A 15,262-nucleotide genomic window follows, 5' to 3' on the forward strand; every position below is an offset into this window, starting at 1 on the left:
AATCGAGATTCTCTGACCCCAACATTTCTATTAGCCTCCCTGCCTCAACCCGCTCCATCCTTGCGAGGCTTATGCTCGCTTCGCCATGTTTACTCTCTGACCTGTGCTATTGCAGGTCAGGTTGAGCCCTTTCCACTGCCACTAGCTTGGCGATGAGTTTGATTCTTGCCGCGCTAGTAGCACATCCACAGAAAATTCCATCCTAAAATCTCTTCGATAACATGATGACTATCCGTGTGATTTAATGAGCAAAACTCTTCCCCACTCATCCCCTTGATAGCAATAAATCCTTGACCCGTTTCCGTTATATGATCATCGCTTAAAAATTCCAACATCAGAAAAGTCAAGGATGATTTCAGCATCCCCGCTGACAATTAATATCATTTTGCCTAATTTCAGTCATTAAAAAAGTGCACATGAAAGTATTTCTTAGTGCAAACATTTGCAGAAGTTCATTTCATACGTGGATGATATACCATAACATGGTATCGTATATCACAAGCAAACGGTGGAGGACCGATCTTATCACCTCACGTCTTATATATTCATCGACTTAGTTAATATTTCATAGGGCTCTAAAAACCTCATTCTCTCTAAATTGTCTTCCCAGCTCGGCAGTAATCATTTAAATTCAGGGAGGCACCGTGTGTGTCACCAGTGTGTCGAAGTCACGAGTAAATGATGTGTGCGTCCGTATATGTATGCATGTAGGCACTCACGTGGAAGCCACGAAGGCACATAAAGAAGACATTTGCCCAACGATAAGTCTTGCACCATACTCACTTATCTGGACCGTTTTCACTTCTTGACTTCCCATTTGCACATTTTGTAAAATATACAGACCACACAGTTTGCCACTATTAGACCAGCAGCGCTTCTTTTTGCAACTTGCAATGCAAATGCGAGCGGAGGCTTGGCACATGCCTCGGGGCGCTGCCGGCTGACAGTACGCATCCCGGGGAGTGATCTATTGATCCATATTCAATATCTGCTAGGCATCCCTGCTCGGTAAAGTTGGGAAATGAATAAATGAGGTGCAGAACTGACAGCTCATAGAAGTCGAGTTTTACCCTGGAGGGCTACCACCTGACTAAATGCTTGGAGCTCCTGGTGCAAAAAACACCCATAGAAATATTTCTAATTGATCCCCGTCTATGACAGTCTTGGTAGAGCAGATGGACTGTGATAATGTTATAAAAGCAATACGCTATTTGACAAGCTACACTTATTTTATTCAGGTCTCCCATGAATTGTGAAGCCAGAGGGAAGGAAGGAAGGCAGAGGAAGGTGTTGGCGCTCTGGTGGTGGGTGTCAACAGCGATTTATCTTTCATCTCTAACGAGGTCTGAAAGCGACACAAACATAAGCATCTTCTTTTCGCAAGTTCTGTGCTGTGTCCTCATCTCACAGTACATAACAGGATCTCTACACCCGAAAAAAACTCTACAGCTTACTAAGCATTGGATGCTTTTTAGGCTTGCTGTCTGCCACTCTCAGAAGAAATGAAAAAGCCTTAGCCACAGGAAAAAAAAAAAAAAAAAAGTCATCTATGTTAACTTTGAAATATAAATTATTTACATTTACGGCCACAATGTTGCTAACCAACACAACAAACCAGGAAATCTTCAAGTAGTTTGTTGATGTCAAATTTGGTCCCAGTTTGTTGCCTTGAGATTTTGTTTTTATCCCATTTGTTTTATACAGTGTATCTGCTGCTGTTGCTTGGCAATTATTTTTTTTCCAGGCCATTATTGATTGTTAGAATGCTGAGTGGCAAGCCTCTACTCATGATCTCGCTTGTGACGATATCGCCCTTAAAGAAACTGAAGAACTTGATAAAAAAAAAACAAAAAAAAACAAAAAAACAAAAAAACAAAAAATGTTTCAACATGGGTGAAACTACACTGAAAAAAATATTGGGTGAACTCAAAATTTCAAGGCAACAAACTGATATTATTTAAATATATTATTCTAATTCTGGCACCACTAGCATCCAAAAGACAAAAATGTGTGTCCTGTTATGATGCATTTTCTCAACCCAGCTCACTCTCAAATTAAATATTTTAGGGAAGAGCCTCAAAGGCAATGCCATGGACAGAAAATCAATGATGTTGTCCTTGGATCTGACAGAAACTTGTAAAGTATTTGAAGAATTAATTCATTATGTAGATTACAACAACATGAAAAAAAAATCGAATGAGTTGCTGAGTGGTTGGCATATATCCACCTCACAATTCTGAAGTGGGTACAAACCTTAAACAACAAAATTAAAAGGCAGACGAAGCTTTAATTATTAAAGAAGCTAAGTAAGGCTGGGTGTCAAACTTCCAGGTCATGTAAACAGAACCGAAACATTTTCTTTACATTTGTCTTCTTTAAAAATCGGCTGGTTATATTAAACATCACGAGTGATATCAAAGCTTCAGCATTTTTTTGGGGTCATTATATTTTACATAATTATATGTCAAGACGAGCTCTAATTAAACTTTCCGGAATCCAGAAAAGGTCACATGTGGGGGTATGCGCGTGCATGTTCGCGCGTGCATGAGTGATGGAGGAGAAGGGAGGTACGAAGAAAGATGGGAGGGAGTCGTAGGCGCATTGTGAGGAGGAAAGAGGAGCCGCGCGGAAAATACAACAAGTGAGGAAACTGTTGCTCTGCATGCAAGCTCGCTTTGCGGCGGAAGTCTCGTCAACTTGTCACAATTTAAGTCACTCATTAAAGTGACATTCATCCATTCGTTCCCACCGTGTTTCTTGCCATAGTTCTTTTTAAATAGTTTAAAAAAAAAAAAAAAGCAAGTTTGCATCGCAGCTCAACTTCAGCCGGCGCACTCGTTTGGAGGTTTTTATTCCTGCATCATGAGGGAGGAAACGAACGAACACCCACGGTGAGTTTTTCTTTACTTCGCTACTTTATTTAATTCTAGTGCATGATTGAAATGAATCAAACTTTATGCAAATTAAAACACTCTTTAATTTTGAGATTTAGCGAGTTGAGTTTGTCGATTGGGATTGATAAAAGTGAATTTAGGCTCCTGAAGTGTAAATATACATTGATTTTATATGTATAATACAGTAATGTACTAAATAAAATACAACACGTGACTATCAGTGCATCGAATATTTTCAAGGTGAAAGATAAATGTTTATTCTACACACAAAAATATTTTGTATGCACAAATAAATTATATGAAGGGCTTTGAATTTAAAGTGATTGCAGTATTTACTTTTTTTCACTGAGTATCAATGTGTGTATAAAATGTTTTTCCCCTGCAGATCATAAAGATTGCCGTGATGACCAAAACGGCTTCGAAACAAACATTTTCCCATGCACTGCCTCGTTATTCAGAATCTGGGTGTTTGTGAACTGTAAATTCGCATTTAAACCGAAAAACTAGAGGACGACATCCCATCTCGATCTGATACATCGGTGACTGCCAGTCAAAGTAAAAAGCAAACGATTTGGGTGGAATAAACGAGCCCGTATTTGTCAGTTTCCTGCGGACAGCCAAGTGAGCGTCATCCCCCCCAAATGTGGTGGGTGAGATGAACCCCAGTGGGAATACTGTAGACCCCACCTGACAGCCCTCTGCCTCAGCACACGAGAACATTGTGGCCTGAAAGAAAACAACCATTCAGGAAGTCTTGTCAGTGCAGAGTGCTCATAAATTGTCTTATAAAGACGAAAAGATTGAGTAAATGTATTGACACAAGCAAAAAAAAAAAATAATAATCCGCCCCTATTTTAGCAGTCCCGCACACAAGCACACGCTTGCAATATTCCTTTGGTGACGTTCCACCCAGAGTTCAGCCTGGCCGGCACAACCATTCCAGCCAAGGGGGAGGAGGACTTCCTCACGCTGGCCACCTCCCGCCTCAGCCGCAAGAAGCGCGTAATTGGGGCTGGAGTCGGCGTGGCTATGGTCCTGGTCCTACTGGTGGCCATCCCCTTACTGGTCCACACCACCAAAGGGGGCGCGTCCGGAGGAGGGGGCACGCATTACGAGATGTTGGGGAGCTGCAAGATGGTGTGCGACACTTTCACCCCCCCTCAAGGAGAGCTGACTGGCTCCTCCCCTCAGCCCCCAGACTTGGCAAACCGGAGGGGCAAACAGGGTTTTAGAGGAAACCCAGGACTTCCTGGTCCCCCGGGTCCTAAAGGCCCACCTGGAGAGCCCGGGAAGCCCGGTCCACCTGGGCCGCCGGGGCCCGGGCCCGGTGGCTATGGCCCTTCCTCGTACATCCCCAAAATCGCATTCTACGCTGGCCTGCGGAAACAACACGAAGGAAGCGAGGTGCTGAAGTTTGATGACGTGGTGACCAATGTGGGGAACTACTACGAGCCCAGTACGGGCAAGTTCACCTGCCCTCTGCCCGGCATCTACTACTTCACCTACCACGTCCTGATGCGAGGAGGGGATGGGACAAGCATGTGGGCTGACCTCAAGAAGAACGGGCAGGTGAGTGTGTATAACCTCCAAATGTCCTTATTATTTTTGTTTTGATGATGCACTGATGTGATTCAAGAGCATCAATCGATTTTTTTTTTTGTTTAACAAATACGACTGGAGAGGAAAATGTGTTATTATGTTGAGGGTTGCGGGCGAGGTGGAGCCTGCCACAGATGAGCAAAAGGCAGACGACCACACCCAGGACAGGTCACCAATCAATCTAAAACTCTGCTCGGCAGCCAGATTTGACAAACCAAATATTTTTTGGGGCCCACTAAAGCAAATCAAATGCTTCTTTCTAAATGGATTTCAGTTTTGCACAAAATGAATCTATGAATCAGCATTTTTAAAAATAGCGTTGACCCAAACTGAAATGGAAAACAAAGCTGCTTAGAAATCGACCTTTACATGGAAACTAAAAAGTACAAATAATTGCCAGCAAGGAGAGCGGAGCTGAGATTGACAGGCAAGCGAACAAGGGGATAAAAATTTCTCCATGTCTTGGTGGAACAAAGCCGGCATGCAACAGCTGGCAACTGTCCTCTGAGGAGCTGCGACTTTGACGCTAATAAATAAACAAGTAGCCTACAAATGTCTAGCAAAAGCCTTGAATGCTTCCTTCTGGAAATCGCTGACAAGCTTGGCGTACTAAACCCTGGCTCTGTGGAGGAGCTCTGATTCTGACATGTGTACTGGCGAATAGAAGAGTGATGGCACCATGGGGATTACCACCAGGAGAAGAATGAATGAATAAATAAATATATATATATATATATATATATATATATATATATATATATATATATATATATATATATGAGTTTGTGTATGATGGCTCAGTAGATGATTTACTTGGTGCATCTACTGACAGCAGCTGCCAGGCTGATGGGTTCTTGTTCACCGCTCTACTGATTTACATACTTGAACAAGAAAATGAACGCAAAGAAATTAGTGCACCGACTGTTTCACTGTTTGCATACATTGTAAAGTGGACCCTTTCTACAATTTAAAACAGCTGCTCATTAAATGTGAGTGGGATACTATCGGGGCTAGAATTTTGAACTTATTATTTTTGGGATTCTTGATGCTACATTTTTTGCGGAATGTTGAACAGCAACATCACTGCAAATTGGGAAATTGGAATCACACTCTTGTGTGGTAAATAAAAAATATTGTTGTTTTGTCGCATCTCATAGATTGGTGTTTGTTGGCAAACAATTGGCAAATATAGATGCACTGAACCCCTAACAACCCCACACACCCATACACACAAAGACCCCCCCCCACATACACACACACACAACTCCGAATGGACATCTACTACAGAAATAGTGGCGTCATTGCCTCATGACACAGCGTAACCCACCAATGACTTCGTCAAACAATCAATGTCTGAATTAATTTTGTCGTAGTCATATACAATCTATTAAGGAAATTTTCCAAAAGTTTAGTTTTGATGTTCCGCTTGAATCAATGCCAGCTTTAGTCTGGTTTCACAGATGAAAACGTGCATTTTTATAAAGCGGGATTTATGTGAGCTATAAAGTCTGTAAAAACAGCAAAACAAGATATTGCGTTTTTCATGGATGTGACAAGATGTCCATAAAGCACAATGTAAAAAGTGAGGGCAGTTCAATTCCACATAAAATTAGGAGACTTCAAATTGTCATTCCTGTCATGTTCTGCTGTTAAATCTTTCATAGCCTTGAGATGAGATCTTCTCCACTCAACCTGTGCCCCTCCTTACACGTACCCTTTTACAGCCCACGCTGCCTATTGACTCTTTCCCCATTAATTATCTTTTCCATCAACTAAATTATTTAACCCAATTCAGGGCTGATCTTTCCGTCACATTTTACTGTCTATTTTGTGAACATGAGGTCAAAACGGCAAAACCTTGAAAACTTGTTCAACTAAATGGATCATTACAAGGTATTTTTTAATATGCTACTGATTAACTAAAACACCCAAAATATATGTACAACTTTAATTTGGTCAATTTGCTTGCATTATAAAACACTGCATCAATTAAGTTGGTGGTTGGCGATTCCATCACGCATCAATTCAACACAACACCACCTGAAAATCGTTTTAATACGCTAAAAAAATCACTAATCACAATCATTAATTGTGTTCATCGATTAAAATGGTAATAGGAATTTGGTACCGCCTCCAGCTGTCCACATCGAAATCTGCTCCCACGCCGACCCCCCGACGAGACAAAAGCCTTTTATACTTCACAAAGACTGTGGTTACATCATTTTACCAAAATCTTTTTGAAAGGTCTTAGAGCCTTGAGTGATTCAATACAAAAACAATAATGAGCTGACGAGGATGTTTCATTGGCAAAAATGAATCTCCGTGCAAACTTATATTTGTGGTTGTTTACCATAGAATTACAGGCAGCTTATCAATTGCTAACAAATTTGGCATACTTGAAAGCATCTAACTACTTTCACTTGTTATTGTAATATATATTATTGTAGTATTATTATTATTATATATCATATTATTGTATTATTGTATTATTGTATTATTGTATATATATATATATATATATATATATATATATATATATATATATATATATATATATATGGATTAAGTAGTGCAGTAACACACTTGCCTCTTGAGCAAGGGACAACCATTAACAAAATATATCCCTATAAAACTCCTTATAACTAATTGCCCTCTTAATACTCCAACCTTTGTCTTGAGCTTTTGAAGTCAGCACAAATTACCATAGCAACATAATAAACACTTAAAAGGATGTAATCATCTTCACAGCATCAGACTGGTGCTGATCACTGTGTTGTCAGTGGGGGACAAGAGTAAGACACAGCCAAGGGAGGGACGCCTGGCGAGACAGTCAGACAGGTGAGCCGAGGGAGAGATGGATGGATTTCCACATGAGACCGGACATAGAAGGAGAGCGCAAACACATGAGTGTCCTCTGAAGGAAAGAGACCAGATCGGCGTGAAACAATCACAAGCTGATGAAGGAGCGTTAGCATGTGCAAGTTGACTTTTCAGATCTCAAGTGGAAGAAATTCTCCTCTCTCCTTGTCTCCCATAATTCAAGATTCAGAGAGGTGTTGCGCAAGACGACCTTTTCAATTGATATATAATTCACCATCCAGTTGTACTTTGCCCTTTACACTGATGAGCGTGGCGTGATAATAAGAATATTTATAGCCGGTCCAAAACCGGTGTGCAAGGTTGGTCATTTGGCTGTCCACGTGTCTTTCGATGACATCACCGGTCAGGATCATCTCGATATCTTGGCCAAAGATGCATTTCCGCCGTTGACATTGAGTGACCTCATTATGCGAGTGTGGCAACAGGTTGAATCAAACATGTACAGCACAAGGAGACCGAGCGCTGGATAAACCTTCCCTTTAATAAGGCAGCGGCCTTATTAAAGCCAACAAAATGCTCTGACACGCGCTCCGTGGAGACTCGGCCTTAACAATGCAAGGTGTAAAAAGTTGCAGGGAAAGAAAAAGATTGGCTGTGTGGGTGAGGATAATATATGTGCCTTGTCTGCTGCAGGTGCCTTTCTTTTTAAAGACTCATTATTCCTAGTGAGGCTGTCCGTCTGTGTATGTAAAGGAATGCCTTCAAAAGTTAACCGTAACTGCCATGGCAAAAGAAACGACATTTTAATGATTTCCGCTGCACTTTATCTGTGGGCGTAACAATTTCGATGAATAAAGTAGATGGTAAATAAATGGAAAAATACAAATACAGTTTTACAAGCTGTTCATTGGCTGTTAAGAATTAATTTGGGGAATGAATTGAAAAATGGTGCTATTTACATCAAATTGCAAAGGAAAATAATTAATGAGAGATATCCATGTGCAATATTCCCTATCTTTATCTCAAATAAATATGAAAATATACAGATATAAATGGTGATTAATTGATTGCATTGAAGTGGGTCGAGTAGCCGAACGTTTTACTCAAGATGATTCAAAAGGAAAAAGTTTGACAAGTTAATTGCTCATAGAAAAAATACTCAAGCGCTGAGTAACTGGTGAGTAACTTTTGACTTAATGTAAAATGATGTCACATCATATGCTTTCCTCTTTATCATGTTGCAAATTAAGATGAATAAAATAATTATTATTGCTCTAGTATGACCAAAATGGTGAAAAAAAAATTCAAAGAATCAATAAAAATGAGTATTAATTGCTGCAGTTCTCCAATTGGTTGTAATTAGTTTGTGCCGATGTACCCGCACGGCCGGTGTAAAGGTTCATGTAATTAAACGTATGAGCCCAAGTTGAGGCTCGGATGAGTGTGAAATCGAATAGGTTGAGATGTGACATGGAAGGTAGGAGTTACTAATTACGCTGTCTCGGACAGTGATCCCCAACCACAGTTCTGGTCACATAGTACAATTAGATTTTAGTTCACACGTCCGCATTAAAGCATTTAACAAATCTGGTGCTCTAATAAATTTCTCTGTATAGGAAAAATAATGTATCAAATAATAATACCGCACATTTATTATAACTTGCTAGTGCTGATTTTCTTTTAATGCGATTAATTTTTCTCCTTTCCCCTCAAAGGTGTTCAACTCCAGCCAATTAGAGACTTTCTAATCAAAATCTTGACACCAAGGGTCTTGAATGTCAGGGAAAAATATTAGCATTTATATGCCAATTAGTGGGTGCAGCAAAGGCTCCTTGTCAACCTGGATAATGAAAACAGGAAACCTCTGACTGGTACATGTAGATGGAGGCAGGAAGAACATGGCACCTTTAACTGAATTTAAAAAAAAAAAACATTTTCAATTGCCCTTCTCATCCAGTTCACCCTCAGCAATCCCTGTAGTGAGTTTAAGAGACCGCCGTCTCAATGGCCTCGCTTCGCTGTGAAAGGTCCGTACATCACAGTGAACCCATCTTGTCACTTTTATTACCAGAGGATTAAGAAGCAGCGTGAAACAAAACAAAAGTGAAGAAAATATCATTCTTTGTGAGCTTACTCCTCAGCCTTATGAAGGAAATGCAGCTTTTAAATGATTATTCTGATAAACCTTGGAAGGGAAAAACAGCTAAGTCCTCCATAAAAAAATATATATACAAGCTTATAGAGTTCCGAATAGCAAAAAAAGCTGAATATTTCTAACAAAATGCTCAAGCATGAACTCAAATCGACATAGTTGGGAAAAAAAAAAGAGCCCAATTAAAAATATGTGGAATGACCTGACCTGCTTTGAAATGTTTGCCTTTCAAATATGAAATTAAACAACTATCGATCAACAATCAAATCAAGACTTTTCAGGTTGGCCTCAACAAGGGAAAACTTCCCTTCGCCATTGACAATTATTTTTCAGGAACATCTAAATCACCCTCGGCATCCACTGGTGTATAAATGCTATTGTGAATTTGCCATCTGCTCGCCATTTCCATGAAAGGTGGACGGAGTGTAATCTTCTCTATTGTCCCTCGGGGTCCCGCTCTTCTTACCGGCGGCAAAGGATCAAGCGCAACAACTTCGGACCCACCGACAGAAATCCACTTCCTTGTCACTATCGCTCCACTCGGCTGTTGACAATAATCCTGATTTGTCTTTCCTGACTTGTTTTCGCAGCCTAAGCCTCGGCATCTCAACCCACTTTAAGCAAACAAGCACTTTCACTCTGATTGCAAGTGACAGCCGAGGCTTAGATTCATCTGTGCTTAGATTTTCCGCTAGACATTCTGCGGAACCGGTCGGGGAAAAAAGGTCCAATTGGTTTAATAAATGGAAACAAGTGGAAGCAATTTAAGAAAAAGTCTTTAGAGGTCAGCTTGCTCCACACATGAATGAACATTTTTAAAGGCCTGAACTAAATCATGAACTTGAACCCAAAAGAAGCATGTACGATAATACTTGAAATGTTCTTTTAGTTGTTCATAAATTAATTGTATAATAAAACCATCACAATTGCTACCAACAAATCCAAACTCAATATTAAAAATTGAAATGCAGTAACATTTTACACTATATAAAAATGAATGTCTCTGTAAATGGTGGAAAACAGATTCTAAGTATAGATGAGCATGAAATGAGAATTCTTTCCTGGAAAGAAAGTAGGCATGAATTAATCATGAGTAAAAAAAAAATAAAATAAACACATTAAATGTCAGCATCTCCACTGACCGAGGTGAGGCTGACTCACACCCGTGTTGTTTCTAAGAAAGTCAACCATAAAAAAAACATAAATAACAAGGTGTCCTTTTAGGCTAGCTAATGTAATAGATGATGTTCATTTTTTTTTAAAGGCCATTATAATAAGCCCCCATTAATATCAGAGCTCGGCTTGGCTGTTAGACACAGCCCGTTCGAGCCAGTATGCAACAATGACTTTTTTTCTATTACATTAAAATAGAAAGATAGAATCAAATTCATGATTTATAATTTAAATGTTCATCTCTCGAAGCTGGCTTTTTGAAAGAACTACATCCCATAATAATCACCAACCAATTCATTCGATACATACGTATGCCCGACTAATCTAATGAAATACTATATGGACGTAATAATATGAGCTGTAGAAAAATGTTCAGCCTTGAAAGCATTTCTAATATTTTAGTTAACTTACGTACTTAAGAAATATGTTATTTTGATAATTTAATAATCTAGAACAGGGGGTAGCAACATGTTGCCCATAGACACCAGTGATGGGACATTGTGATTTCCTAGGAATGTTGTGGAAGTGTGGACACTTGCAGAGATTTATATAAATTAATGGTTACATATTGATATTTATCTGTTCCTTTCCTTGTTAAATTATTATTGATAATTAGTGGGAAAAAATTGATGATTAGTTCTCATATTTAAAGGTATTTTGAGCAAATTTGCAATTTCAGAGGTGTGTATCAGACTGCTAGCGCTTCTCATTGATCACTAAGCAATTATTATTATCATTATTATTGTTGTAATTTTTATTTGATCATTAGCTTTTTACAATGCATTGTAGGACGTATAACAAAGTATGTGATCAAAATTTACATTTTAATAATTGCTTCTCTTGGACTAAGTACAATGCAGAGAAGAAAAAGTTCACATTGAAATGCTTTGGTATTTATTTGCAGCAAGTTCCAACCGCCTGTCAGCCTGCAACTCAGCTGAGAAGAGTATCGGGGGAATATTAGCAGCGTTCAACCATGTAGACAGATGTTGGATGTACAAGATGTCAGAATCTCTTTCATTCTATACTTCTCCAAATACCCATTAGGCCTCCTTCAGGGAATTGTTCTGTCCCTTGCTCGCAAAACAGACTCTCGTATAAAATAAAAGAGCGCTATACCCGACGTAGAACTGTTCTTTTTTTTCTGTACCGCCTGCGAGTATTTGATGGGTCCATTTGACCATTGCAGCCTGTCCCACATTTATTGTGATTGTATAGCGTTATTGAGGGGTTGGACCTATTAGGCGCTGAGTTGCAATAGCTGTCCAACTACCAATTACCGAATCCTGCAAGGGTGTGTAGGCTACCCCGGTGCATCTTGATTTCAGGAGGAGTGGGTTGGGTGTGCTGCGGTCCCCAGGAGACCTGCCACAGCAGCACGCCGTTAATCAATCCGATTTAGACCGGACAGGGACATGCTTAGTCGCTGCTCCCCGCCAACACCGCCATGGTGAGGAGAGAAAATGTGTGCGTGACCGGCATCCCACTGAAGTGTAAGGACACAAAAAGATGGATAGATGGGCCCAGAATGAAGAGGGAGCGATGGCGGTGCAAATGGGATGAAGGCGGGGAGGGGGGGCTGGACGGACAGGCAACAATTAGTGTGATGGTGTGCGTGGAATGAAAACAAAAGGGGATGTATTGATTTGATTTGTCTTGCGATGGAGAATAAAATTACTCACGTTTTTTTTTTTAAATAGAGCAATTGTACCCACAGAGAAATCAATTGTGTAATGAGTTAAAATGATGAAGCGGAAGCTAATCATTAAATGGAGGACTGATTTGTTTTTTTGTTTTAATCACATGGAAGTCACAAAAGCTTCATGACTGATGGAGATGAGCCTCCGTTACTTGCACTACAAAAAAAAAGTGACTTTTTTGACCTCCGATAAGAAAATGTGTGATGGAAAACCACTTTTAGGTTTCGAGGACCACCTCAGAGCGTCAACAGACAACATACTTTTTTTTTTGTTTAGGTAAAAAAAAAAAAAGTGAATGTTTAGCAGTTTTTTTTTTATTTGATTTCTGTTTCCCTGCCAATGCATTTCAATGGTCGTCACTTATCCACAGATTTTTCCTCCACAATTGTGTGACTCACCCAACAAAGGTTCAATTCATTATAAACAGATTTGCTTACCGAGTAAGAACCGCCAATCAAAATAATGAATCCAACTGTCCTAGCTGCCATCACAGTGACAATCCCCCCCCCGAAATGGGTTCAAATAAATCCTTAGAGGAAATGTGTCTGACTCTGAGAGGAGGAAATGAACATGACAATACATATACAGGTACGCCGGCAAATTCAGACGCATTCACGCGAGCCTTAATGAAAGCTTTTCTGGCATGTGGAGCCATTATTATCTGTACAGACATCATTAGATCCCATTTGTTAGCAGCCGTGTAAACACGTGGCGTGAGCATCAGTTGTCGCCATTTCTTTGGTGGTTATTAATGTGTGAGCTTGCAAGAGGATGAATGAAGTCTCTGACTGTTTCAAATGCTTTACTGGCAGTGCATCGGTTCACAGAAGTTGTTTTTTTATTTTGCCCTACAATTTGTTCTTATTTAATTGCAGTGTAGGTGTACCTAATAATGTGGTGGTGATTATTTTTTTTATTTCTTTTAAATCACATGATTACAACCAAGACAGGGCCACACTAAGATTCCATTTAAATGAAAATGACATTGATATAGATGGAGCAGACTGGTTTTCATTCAATGGTGGTAGAAACTGAAAACAACTCAAGCATAAATGTTTTACAGTTTGTAGTAAAGTTGTTTTGGCCACTTGTTTCTGTTTATTGTGACGCCACAAGCGAGCAACAGTTTTTTTTTTGTCAACCTCCATTTTTTTTTTTCCTTCCAGGTGAGGGCCAGCGCCATCGCCCAAGATGCAGACCAGAATTACGACTACGCCGCCAACAGTGTCATCCTGCACTTAGACGTAGGCGACGAAGTGTGCGTTCAGCTGGACGGCGGCAAAGTTCACGGCGGCAACACCAACAAATACAGCACCTTCTCCGGCTTCCTCATCTACCCTGACTGACACGCTTCTCGACATCATCCCCTTCTGCTGCGGTCTCGCCCTACCATCGGTCATGCCAACTTTGAAGAGAATTTCTAGCAAATGAATATAGAATTGTATTTTCATCAGTTAACATTTACCTCAGACAAACACCTGGTTAGTTGTAATTCTATGCCATGTACATTTCACATTTGCTCAGACACACGCACACACACTTAAATACGACAGAGACAAGACCTCCTCATGCAGATATACGTTAAGCATAAACATCATATTGAAAAAAAAATCATAACTATATTGATTGTAGCTGACTGTGTTTGCAAAAAAGGTATGTATGTGTTGTATGTCTATGTTCAAAGTCCAAGCACACTTTGTTTTGTTGAAATTTTGGTTTGACCTTTGAGGTTTGGTTCCAACTGCATTTGAAATAATGTCAAAATATTGTGCAAAATATGAAAACAACAACATGCTTGCCATGTCTGTTGATTCTTTTTGGTTTCACCTATCTCCATAGTGAATGTAGCCAAGAACAAAATGGGAACATGGATATTTTTTTTCACTTGCAGTGACATCTACTGCCAAATAAATTTCAAGAACGCAAACAAAAAACATTCCCCTTTTTATCAGATCACTGTAGTGACTATGTATTCTAAGTTTGTGAATCGTTTGCGTGCCTTTTCCACAATTTTCGCAACGATGACCTCACATCTCAAGTGAAGTTCAAGATGTGTATAAAAATGAGCACAAAACTGAAAATTAAAGAATCAAAATTGTGTTTATTATAGTTGTCCTCCTGTAGCTTTGAACAGAACTTTGAAATTTGCTTTATGCTAAGCTAATCGTAGGAGCAGCTACCCTCTCATCAAAATCAAGCAAAGTGAACATTTGACTACCTATTTCATTAATTTTACCTGTGAAAGTACTTTGGTAATTTTTTCATTTTTTTTCAAATGCAGGTGTTTTGAGCATCCAAATAGGTTTCTGTGCCTTACACGCCCTGTTTTCCTTTCAATTTTCATGCATGAAACCTTTCTCAAATCAAAGCTGAGTTTTCAAGCTGCAATCCAAGTCTGTGCCAATGTTGCTTGACATTTGAGGGAATACAAGACACTAACCAGGGACTGTGGCTCTTTGAATGTAAATGGATGTCATTTATGTCAATAAAGAAAATGAAAAAAGGACAGAACAACAAAAGTGTGCCTGTCATATTAAAAATGCATCAAGTAATGTAATACGCCAATGTATCCAAAATGTAACTTTTAAAACGTATTGCAACACGCTTGACCTGTGCCAGAGACTTTTGGGCCCCTGTGAGTGATGCTTAATAGCGTGAGTGTGGATGTTGAATTGATTCTGATGAAAGTCACCATTGCGCTGGTGTGACACGGCAGGACACAAACATTCCTCTTGCGTGCCATGCTACATCCAACGGTGTCTTCTGCCGCTGTCACGTGTGTGTAGCCATTGTTGTCACAGTACTTTGTAAGCTTGGTTGTTCGTGGCATTCTCAACACTTGAACAGACACAATAAAAAAATTAAAACAACCAGTTTCCTTTTTTTTTTGCATTTTATAAAGTGAGGCTTATCAATGTGTCACT

At 39.6% G+C, this 15,262-nt stretch overlaps 1 protein-coding gene across 1 annotated transcript; it reads left to right on the forward strand.

The window, feature by feature from the left end:
* The first annotated feature begins 2,561 nt into the window (after positions 1-2,561).
* Positions 2,562-15,208, forward strand: c1ql4b (complement component 1, q subcomponent-like 4b). Its single transcript, XM_049732839.2, has 3 exons — positions 2,562-2,891; positions 3,280-4,463; positions 13,505-15,208. The coding sequence occupies exons 2-3, from the start codon at positions 3,924-3,926 to the stop codon at positions 13,682-13,684; spliced, it is 720 nt and encodes a 239-aa protein (XP_049588796.1). The 5' UTR covers positions 2,562-2,891; positions 3,280-3,923; the 3' UTR covers positions 13,685-15,208.
* Positions 15,209-15,262: the final 54 nt, after the last annotated feature.

Source organism: Syngnathus scovelli, chromosome 11 (assembly GCF_024217435.2).
Source record: "Syngnathus scovelli strain Florida chromosome 11, RoL_Ssco_1.2, whole genome shotgun sequence".
Taxonomy (NCBI): Eukaryota; Metazoa; Chordata; class Actinopteri; order Syngnathiformes; family Syngnathidae; genus Syngnathus; species Syngnathus scovelli.

Bases quoted from the DNA above. Each gene is read 5' to 3' on its own strand.
- c1ql4b (XM_049732839.2), top strand. From the start codon at position 3,924: ATGGTCCTGGTCCTACTGGTGGCCATCCCCTTACTGGTCCACACCACC. The intron at 4,464-13,504 runs GTGAGTGTGTAT...TTTTCCTTCCAG, and splicing joins ACCTCAAGAAGAACGGGCAG to GTGAGGGCCAGCGCCATCGC.